This window comes from Vicia villosa, linkage group LG3 (assembly GCF_029867415.1).
Source record: "Vicia villosa cultivar HV-30 ecotype Madison, WI linkage group LG3, Vvil1.0, whole genome shotgun sequence".
NCBI lineage: Eukaryota > Viridiplantae > Streptophyta > Magnoliopsida > Fabales > Fabaceae > Vicia > Vicia villosa.
This window is the reverse complement of record NC_081182.1, coordinates 213,312,651-213,332,752: the sequence shown is the minus strand read 5'-3', so window position 1 is coordinate 213,332,752 and position 20,102 is coordinate 213,312,651. Positions and strand designations below refer to the sequence as shown.

At 30.2% G+C, this 20,102-nt stretch overlaps 1 protein-coding gene and 3 non-coding genes across 4 annotated transcripts; 3 read left to right on the top strand and 1 right to left on the bottom strand.

Moving 5' to 3' along the window:
* Nucleotides 1–5,925: 5,925 nt before the first annotated feature.
* On the bottom strand, nt 5,926–6,639 carry LOC131593467 (pectinesterase inhibitor 4). The gene has a single exon (XM_058865967.1). The coding sequence runs from the start codon at nt 6,589–6,591 to the stop codon at nt 5,938–5,940; it is 654 nt and encodes a 217-aa protein (XP_058721950.1). The 5' UTR covers nt 6,592–6,639; the 3' UTR covers nt 5,926–5,937.
* A 5,703-nt stretch (nt 6,640–12,342) lies between these two features.
* On the top strand, nt 12,343–12,414 carry TRNAC-GCA (transfer RNA cysteine (anticodon GCA)). The gene has a single exon. It is a non-coding gene; the product is annotated as a tRNA-Cys (tRNA).
* A 3,564-nt stretch (nt 12,415–15,978) lies between these two features.
* TRNAC-GCA (transfer RNA cysteine (anticodon GCA)) lies at nt 15,979–16,050 on the top strand. The gene has a single exon. It is a non-coding gene; the product is annotated as a tRNA-Cys (tRNA).
* A 2,488-nt stretch (nt 16,051–18,538) lies between these two features.
* Nucleotides 18,539–18,610, top strand: TRNAC-GCA (transfer RNA cysteine (anticodon GCA)). Its single transcript has one exon. It is a non-coding gene; the product is annotated as a tRNA-Cys (tRNA).
* Nucleotides 18,611–20,102: the final 1,492 nt, after the last annotated feature.

The window sequence follows — 20,102 nt, the reverse complement described above, 5'->3', positions numbered from 1 at the left end:
CACCTGAGGTGGCGCATACTTGTTGTTTTTTTTTTTTTTCTTTTGTAGTATGATTCTCTTGTAATTTTTACACAAGACAAACAAACTATTTAAGCTAAATACCAAAATAAACTACTCAATATATTTTCGGCAGTGATAATTGAATCTAATTCTATAGTAGTAGTTTATTCATTTATAGTGTCTGAGACCCGTTCTAATGTTAGCCCGGACTTGTTCTATAACATTTCATTAGTAAAGTTATAATTTAAATTTTAAAAAATATAATTATTTTGTTTTAGTTTTTTTTTAAATTGTTTCAACATAATTAAAAAAAAACTATTAAATAAATAATTAGACAGGTAGTGTTTAATGATATAAATAGGGAAGAAACATTACAAATACGAGAAATGCAGAAAAAACATTACAAATACGGGAAGTACGGGACAAACATTACAAATACGAAAAAAAGAGAATATTTTTAAAACACTAAAATTATGCTATTCATGACCCCTCGGAAAAAAAAATGGAACACAAAAAAAAAAACAAAACACAAAACAAAATTTAAAAAAAAAAAAAAAGAGGAACACATTGGCGCCATCCAAGGTGGCTTCACCATGAGATATGCACCTTTAAGCCACCCCAGGTGGCGCATATGAAGGGTGATTTTTGGTGTTGACACCACCGGAGGTGGCTCCTACGTGGAGACCACCTCCCAAACCTGGTCATACAGGTAATTTTTCCGAAAATCTGATTTTTGGGGTAATTTTTTTTTAAATATGGTTATTTAGATTTTTTTTTCTCCTTTTGATTGTTGTATTCATATTCATATAGATATAATATAAATAAGAATAACAAATTTATTAAAATGCAACAAGTAAATAAGAACTAAAAAAAGTAAAGAATTTATGCCATTTGTACAATAACATAAAGCAAGGTGAATTCTTATCTACCCAACTCAAAAAGTTGGGTAGAGTTATCTTCAATGTAAAATTTCTTGGAAACAACAAAAAATTGTACTATTTTATAATTAATTAAAGGGGACAACTTCTCTACTCATCACAAAAATTGGGTAGTGTACATCCAACTAATCACATGATTCCATTTCATTTAATACATTTAATTATTTATTAAAATACTGCAACTATTTGTTGTTTTAAGCATTTTACAAAGGAGGTAACCTTACCCAACTTTTTGAGTTAGGTAGATAAGAATTCACCTTAATTAAATGTGTTAAAATTAAATGGAACTTTGTGATTGGTTGAAGGTACATTACCCAATTTTTTGTGATGGGTAGAGAAGTTGTCCCCTAAAGCAATTATTATGTTTTAAGCAATTCTCTAAATCTATTTACAATCAGTCTTGTCACCCAGAATCAATTCTTTAGAATGTGATGATCTAGGCCTGGGCTTCCTCAGAGGAGTTTGGGCTTCAATAGATTTTGGTTGAACATCTCCAGAATCCTCTACCTCTTGTTCTTCTGCAATAACTTCATTACCCTTTGAGCCTGAATAGGTAAACTTCAGATTTGCAAACTTTTCAACTAGCTTTGACTTTTAAAGGTGAAGCTTATCATTGAATCTAACATGGATTGATTCTTCAACAATACATGTTCCAGTGTTGTATACTCTATAGCCTTTTGAGCGTCTAGAGTATTCCAACATGATACATTTATGTGTTTTAGAATCAAACTTGTTAGGATTCTCCTTAGAGTTCAGAGTAAAACAATCACATATAAACAGATGAAAATATGAAATAATGGGTTTTTTTATTCTTCCACAATTCATAAGGAGTCTTACCCTGAATAGGTCTAATAGAGATTTTATTTTGAATATAACAAGTTGTGTTAACTGCATATGTCCAGAAGTTCTTTGTCATATTAATCTCATTGATCATAATTATGGCCATCTCTTGCAAAGTCCTATTCTTCCTCTCTACAACTCCATTTTTCCATGGAGTTCTAAGAAAGGAGAATTCATGGGAAATGTCATTCTCATCAAAAGTTTCTCAAACTGCTTGTTTTTGAACTCACCACCATGATCACTTTTGACTCTGATAATTTTAGAGTTCTTCTCATTTTGCACTTGAGTATAGAAGGTAGTGAACACACAATGTGACTCATCCTTGTGTCTTAGAAATTTAACCAAGGTCCATTGATTGTAGTCATCAACAATGACTAATCCATACTTTTTACCATTGACAAAAGCAGTTTTCACTGGTCTAAACAAGTCAATGTGCAGAAGCTTTAAAGGCCTAGATGTAGAAATAACATTTTCAGCCTTAAACGAGGTTTTAGAAAACTTGTCTTTCTGACATGCTTCACAAAGATCCTCGAAAGAGAACTTCAGATTAGGAAGACCTCTAACTAAATTAATCTTGTTTAGTTAAGAAATCCTTCTCAAGCTAACATGGCCCAATCGTCTATGCCACGTCCATTGCTATTCGTTAACAAATATTAGATATTTTACATTTTGATCTTTAATATCAGAAACTCTAATCTTATAGATGTCGTTCTTCCATTGCCATTGAATAGGATAGAGTCATCCTTCTGACTAAAAACTTTACATGAGTTTTGATTAAAGATGATATCATAACCATTGTAACATAATTGACTTATAGATAGCAAGTTATGCATTAATCCATCAACAAGAAAAACATTAGAAATAGAAGGGAGAAAGCCATTACTAATATTTTCGGAGCTATAATCTTTCCTTTCTGATCACCTCTGAAACCTACGATGCCTTCAGGCTAAAGTTCCATGATTTGGATCATATGTGTTCTTCCCGTCATGTGTCGCGAGCAACCAGAGTTTAGGTACCATGACTGGTGTTTTAACTTTGGTGCTAAGATATGTGTAACATAGATTATCTTCTTATTAAGTGCCCATAACTTCTTGGGTTTTAATCAAGTCTCATTCAATTATTCATTTAAACACAATTGCAACAATGCTATTTCCAATACTAACAAGTAAAAACAACAGGTTGTACAATTTATCGAACACTTGGTGTGCGAATGAGTTTTCAAAGTTTTTCAATTAATTTGTGTTGATACGAAACCACTTATAATCAAAGTGATTATAAGATGATCAACACACTATCTTAACAAAAACAGTTGCAGAAAAATTCTTACGATTCGATCATTTAAACAATGATATTCAAGAAATTGCGTAATTGAATTAAAGTGTAAAGAGATAAGAGAGAGTGAGATACGAGGATTTGTTTAGGCAGTTCCCCATTTCGTCCTTGCATGTGGGTACGTCTGCCCCTAATTCCAAATATCAGAATTAGGAAAGTTTCTTACTATGCAAAAAGTTGATTACAAGAGAAGTATTCCAAGAGCAACCTAGAAACACAACCATTTGATGTTGATTCACCCCTTCTCTTCTTTTGATCTTGAGCAAGACCAAGACACAATAGCTACCAATTAACTATTCGAATATTACTAATACTTTGAGTTCTTTATCTCAAAAGATTTCACGCATGATCAATTGTACCTATTACAACACAAGACTCTCAATTCAATCTTTCGTTCTCGTTCTACTCCTTTGCGTTATTTATCTCCAAAGATTTCACTAGGATGTAATTCCTTCTTGGATCGTCTTGCACAAAAACCCCCAAATCTACCAAAGATTTTGGAGGGAAAACTCGCGGTTTTTCCAGATGAAACCCCCTTGATTCTCAACTCCAATCTTAGGTTACAAACTTCCTAAATTGAACTTTATCAACCGAGTCTAGATGGCACCCCAACAAAAGATGATTATGTGTGATTTGTCAGTGTGTATGCATAGATTCAAGGTTGAAGATGAAGAGCAATCAAGAAAATAGTTATGGTATAATCAGTTGAAATGATGCATGAATGATGTATTTATAGTTGGGGAAGCTTTGTGGAAAAAGGAGGAAATTTGGAATTAATAAAATTAAAAGAAATTGACCCAAGTAACTGTATATGTTGGCCTGTTCGATATATGTGCCGACACACGGTATTGAAAGTAACAACATGGGTAAATTATTTCACAACGGTTATCTACCAATAGGGATGTCAACGGGGCAGGGAATGTTCGAAGGATTCTAAGAAAACTCTTTCGTTAATTTACTGCTACATTACCACAGTTGTCTAGCACAAGTGATTGATGATGCGTGAGTGTGGAACAAAAATGGATACATTATACATGTAATACATTATTATATTTTTTAAAACAATACATTACATTATAAAATATAAATAATATGTTCGTGGTCAGGAAATTCGCGGGGCGGAGGATACTTTTTCAATCCCCGCCCCAAAGTGTCATCGAGAACTTTTCCCTCCATCCCCATCCGCACGGAGAAAAAAATCCCCAACTTTGGAGCTCCGAACAAATAATTCCCACGGAGATCCTCGTTAACAGATGCAAATTGACATTCCTATCTACCAACCGTACTGATAAGTATTTATTTATTATAAATATATCACAACGGTGGAATGTACCAAATGTAGTCATATCCCTTTAAGTTTTTTATATAAAAATAAATAAAAAAGAAAACACGCGTCTTAACATTAAATTCTTAATATATATATATATATATATATATATATATATATATATATATATATATATATATATATATATATATATATATATATATATATATATGATGGTTCTAAGGTTCGAACCCATGAAAGCTTTATGGTTTTACCACGGTTGGCTTATGAACTGTTGTAATATACAATTAATTTTTAATAAAAAAATAAAAATAATATGGTAGCGCCTTATTTTATAGATGTCACCACAGTATAGTGAAGAACCGTGGTGACCATAGCGTTGTTGTTTACGCGTTTTGTAGTAGTGCATGGTCTACCGTGACAACGCAGTGCAATCTATATCTCTGGTAACTCAGCTCAACATTAAAGAATGAAACATATTGAAATGAATATTCATTTCGTTCGCAAAAAAGGCGGTTCGAGGTCATGTACGTGTTCTTCACGTCCCATCACGATATCAAATTGCAAATTTTTTTACAAAAAACCTTCCCTTCATACTTTTTCAGGATTTCAGAGACAGTCTCATCGTCCGCCAACCTACTGCTTCAGTTACGAAAAAATATTAAAATATATCTATATTTATTGTATGTATCATATTCATTAAAATTTAATTGTATTTATTAGTTATCGATTATAATTATTGGCTATTATAAGTTTTCATATAAGATTTGACAAGAGTGATATATAAGGCAGGGAATTATATTCCTCATATACTAGTAATGGAAAAAGAAGAAAAAAAGTAAAAAATAAATCAGAGAAAAATAAAAGTAATGGGAATAGTTGATTATGTGATGGTTCAAGCAATTTTTGGTGATAAAATGAGGCAATGTAAAAATTTTGGCTTTAAGAATTCCTGGATAAGAAATAAAAATATGAGAAATGTAACTTTGGTCTCTGTAAGTTAGCAAACTTTTAATTTTTGTCTGTATAAGTGTTTTATTTTATCCGAGTTTTTAAATTTTATTTTCCCATTCGATTTAGTCCTTAAAATCAAAATTCGCAAAAAAAAAAAATATAGGAGCTCAGACCCAAAAAAAAAAACTTACAGAGATAAAAATAAAAAATTCGCTAACATACATGAACAAGAACAAGGCTATATTCTGTTTGCAATTAAAAAAACTAATTGTACCCTTGGAGCATCACCTAAAGACATGGTAACATAATGTCATTTGACTATATACAAGAGAATGTTTATTAAATTGTATTAGAAAAATGATAATAATTAATAAGTGGCATTGCATATTTAGAATTCAAACAAGAACACTATTTAAGACTAATTAACTTGATTACAAATCATTTTAACTTCAAATTCACACACTATGAACACAAATAACATACCAAACCCAAATAAAACCTTGTCAAAAAAAATGAAAGAAAAGTCTCAAATTCAATTAAGTAACTCATACCTTAATTTTCCCTCAAAAAAACTTATACCTTAATTTAATTCATATTATTGTTGATAAAATACAAAGCATTGCTAGTCTTCCTTGCCACATTCAAAACCGTTCTTCTAATTTTATCCCTAAGTGTTGAATCCACATTCATCTCATCAAACCCATCATAGCAAGTTTGATCATTAGTAATGGCAGAACTAACCCAAGTCTTTATGTTACTAATCTGAAATTCTCTATCAAAATCAGCATCCAAATGTGTCATAGCATCAATAGAATCTTGCAATTGTTCAATTGAGTCCTCCAAATTTCCAAAGCAATCTTGCACAACTTCTTCACCAATGCTTGACAAATGATTCTCATTATTTTTTAATAGCTTTGACACGGCAGATGACGCGCCACGGGCCGCCTTTAGCGCGGCCGAGAGCGAGAAGTTGCATAATTTTAGAGGGTCTTCTTCTATTTTTGTAGCATATGGGGACAAAGATTTGTAGCATATGTAAGGGTATGTGGTTGAGTTGCAAGAATTTTTAATAAAGGTTTTGAAATTATTTTTTTGGGTGGAGTTTAAGGGAGGTTTGGAAGTGTATGAAATGTTGGTTTTGGTGGAATTTGTAGAGATTGTAGAATTTTTTTCATCACATGCTAAAGTGATGCTCGATATTGCTAAGAAGATGAAGATTGCAAATGTGTTGGCTTCCATGTTTAGAGCTTGACTCTTCTTCTATGTTTAATGCTTGTATGATTTTTGTATGTGTTTATAGTTTATGTTCTTTCTAAATGATTATGTTTCATTATTTATAGGTGTATTTTATGAATATTTTAAGGCACGTCTTCATCCATATTAGTTGATGCTAAAAATGCATGTGAAGAAAAAAATGATGCTGTTTTTTTAATGAAAATAAAGAGAGGATGCTATGAATTGTCTTTTGTTAATTTTTTGGCCTGCTGTTGACTTTCTTAAAAGCACTCTTCAAAGATTTCAAAGAATACATTTTTAGAGAAATTCATGTATTTAATGGATTGAAAATAAAAATAATTTTTTGTTTAGGAGAATAAGTTATGAATTTAATTTTTTTTAAGAGTGTTTATAGGACACTCTAACCCAAATAAAAATATTTTTATTAATTTATCCCTTAATAATTGTATAAAGTATGAGAATGATGGTAGCAATATTCACATTAAACAATCTTTATAAGGAATATTATTTTTCTTCATATAGACTAACAATAAAATACAATTCTACATCACAATAACAGTAAAAAAAAAAAAATCATGTGTCTCAAATAAAAGAATGAGATTGCTCTCAAATTAAAATAGTAAAAATTACAAAATTAAAATAGATTATTTGAGTATGTTTGTTTGGATCTATGGAATGTGGGAACTAAATTTTATTTTTAAAAGATGAATAAGTGGATGCCACATGACTCTAAAATAGAATGTTCTTATGGCAACTGAATTGATTTAATAGAACAATAAAAATAAATACTATTAATTTATATGCATGTGTAGGTGAGTAATGATTTTATATTTTTTTATAATAGAGTAATGATTTTGAATTGACTTGTATATAAAAACAAGGAAATTTCTTCACCCACCTCCTAACCTTCTTGCCCACCCCTGGTGAATTTATCACAATACCCCTTGTTTCGGAAGTTCATTTCCGAAACTGTACTTTTTTTCTTAAAAAAGGTGTTTTCGGAAATGTATCTCCGAAAACGTGTTTTTTTTTAATATAAAATATTGATTTCGGAGATGCATCTCCGAAATAAAGTTACTTTTTTAGAAAATGTGGTGTTTCGGAAGTTCATCTCCGAACGCACCCCCCTTGGGGGAATTCGGAAATGAACTTCCGAAAATATGTCTGGACAGAAGAAAATGAAAAACAACAACAATTTGCTTTATTTAATCGGGTGAAGATTACAACGATAATATTACATAAAATTAAAGTTACATATTGTTGAACACGGGTAGGTGGGGATGAGTCAACATTTTGATAACGTCGTCCGCCGATCTTTGAAGTTTCGCGTCCAACTCGATCGGGCCCTTCGAAGAAAATCGGTCGAACGTTGTCCACAAAACCGCTAAATCTTCGTCGTTCTTGATCTCAAAAGGTGTGAACTTAATGCCTCCCTCGTCGTTAAGCGATGGCGAGCGGTACTCGAGCTTGACAACCTTTCGATTCTCGGGATAGTGCAAAAGCGTGTTGAGCGACGGTATCAACTCCGCAAACGGCGTGTCGCGCGAGAAGCGAAATTGGAACGGCATCGGGTAGCCGGTTTCAAAGTAGACGAATGCTAGGTGGGGGTAGGTTTGTGTCATTTGTGTTTTGTGGTGTGAAGATGATGAAGAAGAGTGTGTATTTATAGACTTATTGGAGCATTGATGGCCTAACAAACCTTATCCTGCCTCAGGGGACATTTCGGAAATGAACTTCCGAAAATAGGAGGCAGGCTAGCATATTTCGGAAGTTCATTTCCGAATTATGCAGAAACAGGCATAAATTTTGCATTTTGTTGATTGCTTAGTGTGTTGTCTAAATTGAACATATGGAATTGACATTAACCATAAATTAGACAAACAACTCATAAAACATAATTATATTATAAATGTATTGAATCGGTCCGATTTTACATGATAAACAACAATACATACAAAAATGGTCATTACAAACAAAAAACGATCCGGAACTAACTAAAATTCACCGAACCAATCGGTGGATCCTAAGTCCAAAATAGGCTCATTCTTCGACCGCTCTCTATTTTGCTCGCGCTCTTGGCTCATCATTTCTTCAAACTCCGCCATTCTTGAAACAAAAGGATTCGGCCAAGTCTCCGCCTCATTTGACCGATGTGCGGTCCATTGACAACAAGTAGCCGGTATAGGACACCCCGGTTTCAAAAATACTTGGACGAAGTGCCGCGATCGTAGATACCCGATGCATATGATTCGGCTCGACGAGTCCAATGACGGTCGACTATGAAGTGGAAAGAAAGTCTCACATAGTCCAAACCTCGTCAAATCGACGCATACAATATCATATGCACTTGCTATGAGATGACCCATATCGGGGAATGACATCCACTTCGAGACCGGAGCGATACCGGTAAGTGGTGGAACAAGTGAATCATGAATTTTTGCAAACTTTTCTTGATTTTCATATAGTCGCCCGTAGATGTCCCGATACGAAGTCAACTCCGCAAGAAGTTCCCGTCGGACTAAAGTGTGATTATTTTCCCCTTTACCGAGCAAACCCACAACGGCCCGATATCCACAATTTCCGTCGCCTCCAACATCAACGATGTTATCGATATATTTGTGCATAAAAAGTGGCATCTCATCAATGTAGACAAGGGGTGATTTTTTTATCGGCGGTGTGCGAGGTGGCTTCGAAATACGGGCACCTTTGTTACCGCTACACTTGGACTTAGGTGTCTCATGAATTTCCGGGAACGATGCATCAACATGTTCAAAGTAGGAAGGAGATCGTTTTGTTGACGTGTCATCTTGTGTAATTTTGGACTTTTTCGGTGCACCTTTAGTCTTAACCGGTTGAGATGGCGGTTTCAAATCGGTGGTCTCCGGAAATGCGATCTTTCGCAATTGTTCTTTTATATGCATTTTTGTTGTGTCGTCCGCTTTAGCAAAGTTCTCCATTATCACTTCCAACTCGTCGGAGATGGTGATTTTGGAGTCATTTTCTTTCGGCGGGTCAAAATCATCAAAACGAAGTTTCATCCAATGGTCGGCTACCTCATCCATGCGTATGGGTGAATTCAAATTCTTCTTTTTTGCAAGTATACAAGCACATGGTAGGCCGTATGTCTTTCTAATCGTGCACCCACATAATGAACTATCCGGCCCCGTGGTCTCCGACCGCTTAGCTTCATGAAACAAAAAATTCAAACTCGTTCGAGATATGTTGTACATAACTACCACCCCGTTCGCAATTCAAAACAACGAAAGCTTTCCGCCTACTATTTCCGTTGTCCGACCTTAAAATAACAATTCCAAATCCATGTTTGTTAGCTTCCTTTCGAACCCAATCAAGCAATTGTTCGCGACCACCGAAGCTCCGATCATTTGTAAAATGTTGCCGAACATCGACCGCATTGATCATAGGAGTAACGTCAATAACCGGATCGTTATTATCGTTGACAATTTCCGGAACTAATACACTTTGGTCTTGCACAATGTTGTCCGGATGCACCATACCTAACAAATGAATAAATTATCAAAAGTTGGCCAAAACTGTTTTTTTTTCTGCCAGGCCTATTTTCGGAAGTTCATTTCCGAAATATGTTAGGTAATATATTTCGGAAATGAACTTCCGAATCATATCAGTTTTCAGCAGAATTTTGTTGAATCAATGTAGTGAAATAGGGAATGAAATGAGTGATGTTTACCTGAAATTGTAGCTTTCTATGCTCCCTTTAACGTGATCAACAGTTTGAAACTTGATTTTAGGACGAAAAATGGATATAGATTGATTGGGTTTTGGAGAGGGTTTGAAAAAGTGTTGGAGAAAAATGATGAAATAGTGAAGGAGGGAAATTTGTATATGCAGAAATATTTTCGGAAATGAACTTCCGAAAATATTAACGGTTTTGGCATTTTCGGAGATTCATTTCCGAAGTCAAAAAAAATTCAAAAAAAAAAATAACTTCGAAAGTTCATTTCCGAAGCAGGGGTAGTTTTGGTTTTTCGCTGGGGGTGACCCCATGGGGAGGTGACTAAAGAAATTTTCTAAAAACAATATACAATTCTTATTTATTCAAAGTAATGTGCATTTTAGGTGTAAGAAATAACGAACTCCATTATGAATTCATATATCGCCGGCATTAATAGTGAGACACATAAATAGCTTCTTACATTGACATTAAAAAAATATAAAACTTATAAGTTCATGAATGTGAATGATCGTGCAGGCAAATTTCATTCAAATGCGTTAAACGATGCATAAAGATGAATGAAAACTTGTTGTCAAGAGTATATGCATAAGAAAATATAAAATGTGGCGACAGGGTAGGTCTATATATAGTAACATGCTCCATCTATGTCAACTCCTTTCTTTAATTCCATCGAATAAAATAAAATGTTCTTAGAAAGTTTTTCAACCCACCTCATGTTTATCTTACACATCACGTAAAATTTCATCTTTTTTCCTAGCTTCCGTAGATCAACATTCAGAAGCACTCTAAATTTTGAAAAAATTTGATTCCTTACGTAAATGTATCTACGGAAAGATAATAAATTAGTGTACATGAGATAAAAATACACATTAAAATATCTTAAGAGAAGTTTCCGTAGATGCATCTACGGAAGGGTCTGATATAGTTTGAATCAACATGATCACTCCTCCATTGTTTCATTTCTTCAAACTCATCATACTCCACACCCTAAAAACCCTACATCATCAATACCTTATTTCACTCCAACGCTCAAAGTTTTTGGTGTAACAAATCAAAGGGAGCAAGAAGAATCTGAACTTCAGGTAAATAATCACTTTCAACCACTACATTCTTCACATTGTCAATGAAATTCTCTGTAAAAAAGTTATGTTGCTTCCGTAGATCCATCTACGGAACGTGTTGAAGGTGAACACTTTCGTAGATGCATCTACGGAATAGTTCCAGCAGTTTTTTCCATCATCTTGTAAATCTGTGTGATTTTTTCAAAATAGGTATGGTGCACCCCGATAATATTTCAAGAGAATTAGCTACTTTAGTTGATGTAGCTACGAGTATCGATGGGGTAGTCACAAATGTGGTAGATGTCGGAGGTGACTTTTGTAGCAAGCAAGACTTTGATGATCGTGAAAGCATGCTAACATGGATTCGTAGGAACGTAACTAGTCTTGGTTTTCGTGTGGGGATAGGAATATCAGATAATGGTATGACAAGAAGAAACCTGTTTGTAAAAATATTGTGCGAAAGAAACGGGAATTGAAATACCATCCTCCTCTAAAGAATTTTAAAAGAGACGACACAGGCAATAGAAAATGCAAGTGTCTATTTAAAATCCGTTGTTACATGTTAGTTAGCACGAAGTGGAGATGCTTTGTTGTTTGTGGTTTGCATAACCATGATTTGTGTGTAAAATTACAAGGTCATCTGGTGGCATGTCGGCTCAATTCGGTTGAGAAGGCATCTATTAAAGACATGTCCTTGAATTTTGTTCAACCGAAAAATATACTTGCCACATTAAAAAGGAAGGAACCCGACAAAATTTCAAATATAAGGAAAGTGTATATTTAACAGTACTGTAATAAAAATGAGAGTAGGGGAGATCAGAGCGAGATGCAACATTTGTTGAAAATGTTGGATGATAATAAATATGTGGTGCAGTACAGATATTGCGATGACGAGATTAATATACTTGTGAAAAATGTAACACATGTGCACGGAAATTTATGTGAATCATCAAATTCTCATTGATAAGCACATGCATCATTGGGTCCATAGCTCAGTGGTAGAGCATTTGACTGCAGATCAAGAGGTCACCGGTTCGAACCCGGTTGGGCCCTTTTAAATTAAAGAATTTTATTTAAAAATAACATAGTAAACATTTTAATTTTTAAATAAATTAACTTTACATAAAAATTAAACTTTTATCTTTTCACTTAAATGACTAATAAGTTGTTTTTAGACAAAATTGAGAAATCCCTTTCAATAATATTTTCTACTTATTGTTTCAAATTGTCAAATTTATTGGCTAAACATTCTTTTCCTTTTAAATACATTAAGTCCTTTCAAATCATTCTTCCTTTTAATCAATGTTGTTTTATACAGACACAATATACAAAGAGTTCTGTCACAATGTTTTGAATTTGAGTTGAATTATAAAAATATTTAAACAAAAGATTTAAAATCATAATTCTATGCATGATTATATGGCACATTTCATAGATTAAGTATCTTCAACACTTAAGTTTAAAACTCAAATTAAAATCTAGAAGTCATTGTAAGATTCGTATGTGTTGTGACATATGGTAATGCATGTGGCGGCAAAAGTCAATATTTAATAAGAGTACAAAATTCCTTTTTAATATATATATATATATATGAGGAGGGATCAAATTACACCCATATGTTACACTTATAGTTACACTCATTAATAACCTTTGATTTTAATTTAATCCAATGGCTAGAAATATTTAATTAGTGACTCATGATTCTTACTTAAAATAGTTTTATTCTATTTTTGGTAATTAATAATTTTGATTTTAACAAATTATAATTTATTCTTTTTCCTCATAAAATAAATAAAATCTCTCCTACTTTTGTAACAATTAAATCACGCTTCAATTTTATTAAAAAAAAAATTATTTCATAAAAAAGTCAAGATTAAAAAAAACCTTTTTTATTTTAAAATATATCAATTATATATAGAATATTAAGCAAATAAAATATAAATTTATTTGCATAAAAATTAGAAAAATTTGTTTAAAAATAAAAAAATTTATATAAAAATAAGTTTGATATTAATAAATGTTAAAAATCATAAATTTTTAAGAAATATTAATAAGAATAAGTGAATAGATTATAGTTTTATATTATTATAAAAATTGTGATTTGTTTAAATTTATTAGTAAACATTATTAGATGAAAAATAATATTTGTTACTAAGAAATCTCAAAAATTCACGTATTTTTAAAACTTATTAATAAAAATCAAGTGATTTTTACTAATATTTCTTAAAATATGTTATTTTTATCGTTTCTTAATAAAACTATAATTTTTTTAATTACAAAAACTTGTATTCTTAATTTTTTTTTTTAAAATTGCACTACTTTTTAAAATAAAATTTTATTTGATCCACAAATAAATTATTATGTTCTAATTATTTATTATTTAGTTTTTTTGTATTTTTATACATATTTTGAGAATTATTTTGTATTGTATTTAAAAATAAAACAATTTTATTAGTTACATTAAGCGAATATGATATTATTTTTTCTTTAAAATACATCACAATTTTTATACCAATTTTTTCATTGTAACAAACATTATTTTCATCAAATAATGCTTACTAACAATTTTAAACAAATCAGAATTTTTATAATAATATAAAACTATATTCTATTCAATTATTATTATTATTATTATTATTAATATTTCTTAAAAATTTATGATTTTTAATATTTATTAATATCAATACTGAATTTGATTTAATTGTTACAAAATTAGTAGAGATTTTATTGATTTTATGAGAAAAAGAATAAATTATAATTTGATAAAATCAAAATTATTAATTACCAAAAATAGAATAAAACTATTTTAAGTAAGAATCATGAGTCACTAATTAAACATTTCTAACCATTGGATTAAAATAAAATCAAAGGTTATTAATGAGTGTAACTATAAGTGTAACATATTGGTGTAATTTGATCCCTCCTCTATATATATATATATATATATATATATATATATATATATATATATATATATATATATATATATATATATATATATATATATATATATATATATATATATATATATATATATATATATATATATATATATATATATATATGAAAAAAAGATAAAAACATGTATATTCAAAAAATTAAATTCACAATAAAAAAACCACTCACCATTAAGTCCATAGCTTTGTGGGTAACCTTTTTAAAACAAATAATTTATATTAATAAACCTACCACATAAATGTAATTAGTTCTAACAAAGATACCTTTTATAAATAATTCTCAAAAGTAATCACTTAAAGCACAATATTTCGAAAAGATCGTATTGTTTTTGTAAACGAGTGTAAATTTTATCAGTTACTTGGTATGTATATTATTGCAAGTCATATAATTAAATGCTTAAATATTCGCATCATATGTGATAGATGAAACTGCTTTCACTCGTTCTTCATTTTGAACAATAAAACTTCAGCTTTAAGGGATAAACAAGGAGTATAAGACAAATAAAAAGTACTAAGAGACCCATAAAACAATAAAAACCTCATTTGCAATTTAATAATTTTTTAGAAAAAACTTGATATTTAAATTTCTATGCGTGATGTTCATTACCTTCTGCAATTCAGTTCTCTCCTACCACTATACTTTTATCTTTAGTAGAAATCCAAAGCTAACTCCAAAATGTGTCCATGGAGTCGGTGTAAGCACTAGAGGGGAATTATTTTATTAGAAAAATGTATTTGTATTGAATTATATATTGGTAAAATAAAATCTTTCAAAATGATATTTTTTTTAATTAATAAAGTCTGTCGAACAGTCTACCTGGTTGATGAAGTATTGAGTTTGACTTTATTTAGAATTCCCATTAAGTTGTAAGGATACTATTCTTAAAGAATTTATAGTCAAAATTTATTATTATTGTGATATAGTTAAATTAAATAGATTATCATGTGGATATAAAACTATTCACATCTCTGAGATCATGAATAAAGCGTTATCGACTCTTCACTTAGGTAGATAATTTAGGATTAATATTTGTATTGAATTAGTTTACTAGGATCATAGTATATAAAAATTTATATAAGAGGCATAAGTTATTGTCATTGTGATAATGGTTTATACAACCCTCCAATTTTAGACCTGTATGGACCCTAGAAATATATAAACATACGAACAAAATGATGAGAGATTTAAAAATATAAGGTAACCATTTTCTAAGGTGAAGTCTTTTAATGAATGAATCCTAAATAGAGAAATGTGATACAACATAAGGTTCAATGTGTTTAAGATTAATTTGATTCATCGAAAGAGACGTTGTGCTAAAGTGGGATTGTTCACCTTTTCACCCCACACACGTGGTTATATTCAAAACGCCTGTACTTAAGAAAATAAGTTTCAAACAATATTGTTTTAGAAATACTAGCTTTAATCATGATGTGCATCACCTTCGATAACTTTTGTTTCTCCTATTACTTTTATTCCAAATTCATAAGAAAATTCAGAGATAGCTGCAAGATATGTCTGTTGTTTGACATATGGTGTATTTCATTTATTCACTCTAATAAATCTATACGGTGAGCTTAATATACTTGTGAAAAATGTAACACATGTGCACGGAAATTTATGTGAGTCATCAAATTCTCATTGATAAGCACATGCACCATTGGGTCCATAGCTCAGTGGTAGAGCATTTGACTGCAGATCAAGAGGTCACCGGTTTGAACCCGGTTGGGCCCTTTTAAATTAAATAATTTTATTTAAAAATAACATAGTAAACATTTTAACTTTACATGATTATTAAACTTTTATCCTTTAAAAAAAGTAAACACGTAAATGACTAAGTATTTTTAAATAAGTTGTTTTTAGGCAAAATTGAGAAATCCCTTTCAATAATTTTTTCTACTTATTGTTTCAAATTGTCAAATTTATTGGCTAAACATTCTTTTCCTTTTAAATACATTAAGTCCTCTTAAACCATTCTTCCTTTTAATCAATGTTGTTTCAGACAGACACAATATGCAAAGAGTCCTGTCACAATGTTTTGAACTTGAGTTGAATTATAAAAATTCTATGCATTATTATATAGCACATTTAATTGCTTAAGTATCTTCGACACTTATGTTTTAAACTCAAATTAAAATCTAGAGGTCATTGGAAGATACGTATGTGATGTGACATATGGTAATGCATGTGGCGGCAAAAGTCAATATCTAATAAGAGTACAAAATTCCTTTTTAATATATATATATATATATATATATATATATATATATATATATATATATATATATATATAATATAAGAAAAAAAGATAAAAACATGTATATTCAAAAAATAAAATTCACAATAAAAAAACCACTTACCATTAAGTCCATAGCTTTGTGGGTAACCTTTTTAAAATAAATAATTTGTATTAATAAAACTACCACATAAATGTAATTAGTTCTAACAAAAATACCTTTAATAAATAATTCATAAAAGTAATTCCTTAAAACACAATTTTTTTGAAAAGATCGTATTTTCTTTTGTAAACGAGGGTAAATTTTATCAATTACTTGATATGTATATTATTGCAAGTCCCATAGTTAAATGGTTAAATATTCGTATCATACAAGATACATGAAATTGCTTTCACTCGTTCTTCATTTTGAACAATAATACTTCAACTTCAAGAGATAAACAGTGAGTATAGGACAAATACAAAGTGCTAAGAGACCCATAAAACATTAAGAACCTCATTTGCAATTTGATAATTTTTTAGAAAAAACTTGAAATTTAAATATCTATGCGTGATGTTTATTACCTTCTGCATTTAAGTTCTCTCCTACAAATTTACTTTTTATCTTTAGTAGAAATCCAAAGCTAACCCCAAAATGTGTCCATGAAGTCGGTGTAAGCACCAGAGGGAAATTATTTTATTGGAAATTGTATTTTTATTGAATTATATATTGGTAAAATAAAATATTTCATAATGATATTATTTTAATTAATAAAGTCTGCCGAATTGTTGACATATTTGTTGAAGTATTGAGTATGACTTTATTTAGAATTCCCATTAAACTCTAAGAATACTATTCTTAAAGTATTTGTCGTCAAAATTTATTATTATTGTGATATAGTTAAATTAACTAAATTATCATGTAGATATAAAACTATTCACATCTCAGAGATCATGAATAAAGCGTTATCGACTCTTCACTTAGGTAAAAAATTTAGGATTAATATTTGTATTGAATTAGTTTACCAGGATCATAGTATATAAAAATTTACATAATAGGCATAAGTTATTGTCATTGTGATAATGGTTTATACAACCCTTCAATTTTAGACCTGTATGGAACCTAGATGTGGATTCAATTACTCAATTTTTTTCAAACGATGTATGTTCAATGATGAACATAAAGACAGTTGATGGTTACTCCACAAATCATCTTGAAACACATGAGTGACCTACATGAAAAATTTCCATCCTACATGACAACATAAATTGTTAAGGGACGAATATTGAACTCAGCATGAGTGACACGGTCTATGCCTTGTGTTCAATTCATACATTAGCCAAAAAGGATAATTGTAGACATAATCATTATCGCATAAATGTTTTCTCATGTCACAAGACATTTTCATCACTCTGGTATATGTTGCTTGATATCAATAGTTTTCATTATATGAAATGTGCGATTAAATATAACTTGAAAATGTTATGGGAACCTATAAATACACAAACATAAGAACAAAATGATGAGAGATTTAAAAAAATAAGGTAAACATTTTCTAAGGTGAAGTCTTTTAATGAATGAATACTAATTAGAGAAATGTGATACGGCATAAGGTTCAATGCGTTTAAGATTAATTTGATTCATCGAGAGAGACGTTGTGCTAAAGTGGGATTGTTCACCTTTTCACCCCACACACGTGGTTATATTCAAAACGCCTGTGCTTAAGAAAATAAGTTTCAAACAATAGTGTTTTAGAAATACTAGCTCTAATCATGATGTGCATCACCTTCGATAACTTTTCTTTCTCCTATTACTTTTATTCCAAATTCATAAGAAAATTCAGAGATAGCTGCAAGATATGTCTGTTGTTTGGCATATAGTGTATTTCATTTAATCACTCTAATAAATCTATACGGTGAGCTTAATATACTTGTGAAAAATTTAACACATGTGCACGGAAATTTATGTGAGTCATCAAATTCTCATTGATAAGCACATGCACCATTGGGTCCACAACTCAGTGGTAGAGCATTTGACTGCAGATCAAGAGGTCACCGGTTCGAACCCGGTTGGGCCCTTTTAAATTAAAGAATTTTATTTAAAAATAACATAGTAAAAATTTTAATTTTTAAATAAATTAACTTGACATAAATATTAAACTTTTATCTTTAAAAAAAGGTAAACACTTAAATGACTAATAAGTTGTTTTTAGGCAAAATTGAGAAATCCCTATCAATAATATTTTCTACTTATTGTTTCAAATTTTCAAATTTATTGGCTAAACATTCTTTTCCTTTTAATTACATTAAGTCCTTTCAAATCACTCTTCCTTTTAATCAATGTTGTTTCGGACAGACACAATATACAAAGAGTTCCGTCACAATGTTTTGAATTTGAGTTGAATTATAAAAATATTTAAATAAAAGATTTAAAATCATAATTCTATGCGTGATTATGTGGCACATTTCATAGATTAAGTATCTTCAACACTTAAGTTTAAAACTCAAATTAAAATCTAGAAGTCATTGTAAGATACGTATGTGTTGTGACATATGGTAATGCATGTGGCGGCAAAAGTCAATATCTAATAAGAGTACAAAATTCCTTTTTAATATATATATATATATATATATATATATATATATATATATATATATATATATATATATATATATATATATATATATATACAAAAAAAGATAAAAACATGTATATTCAAAAATTAAAATTCACAATAAAAAAAATCACTCACCATTAGGTCCATAGCTTAGTGGGTAACCTTTTTAAAACAAATAATTTATATTAATAAACCTACCACATAAATGTAATTAGTTCTAACAAAGATACCTTTTATAAATAATTCCCAAAAGTAATCACTTAAAGCACAATATTTCGAAAAGATCGTATTGTTTTTGTAAACGAGTGTAAATTTTATCAGTTACTTGGTATGTATATTATTGCAAGTCATATAACTAAATGCTTAAATATTCGTATCATATGTGATACATGAAACTGCTTTCACTCGTTCTTCATTTTGAACAATAATACTCTAGCTTCAAGGGATAAACAAGGAGTATAAGACAAATAAAAAGTACTAAGAGACCCATAAAACGATAAGAACCTCATTTGCAATTTGATAATTTTTTAGAAAAAACTTGATATTTAAATTTCTATGCGTGATGTTCATTACCTTCTGCAATTCAGCTCTCTCCTACCACTATACTTTTATCTTTAGTAGAAATCCAAAGCTAACTCCAAAATGTGTCCATGGAGTCGGTGTAAGCACTAGAGGGGAATTATTTTATTAGAAAAATGTATTTGTATTGAATTATATATTGGTAAAATAAAATCTTTCATAATGATATTTTTTTTAATTAATAAAGTCTGTCGAACAGTCTACCTGGTTGATGAAGTATTGAGTTTGACTTTATTTAGAATTCCCACTAAGTTGCAAGGATACTATTCTTAAAGAATTTATCGTCAAAATTTATTATTATTGTGATATAGTTAAATTAAATAGATTATCATGTGGATATAAACTATTCACATCTCAGAGATCATGAATAAAGC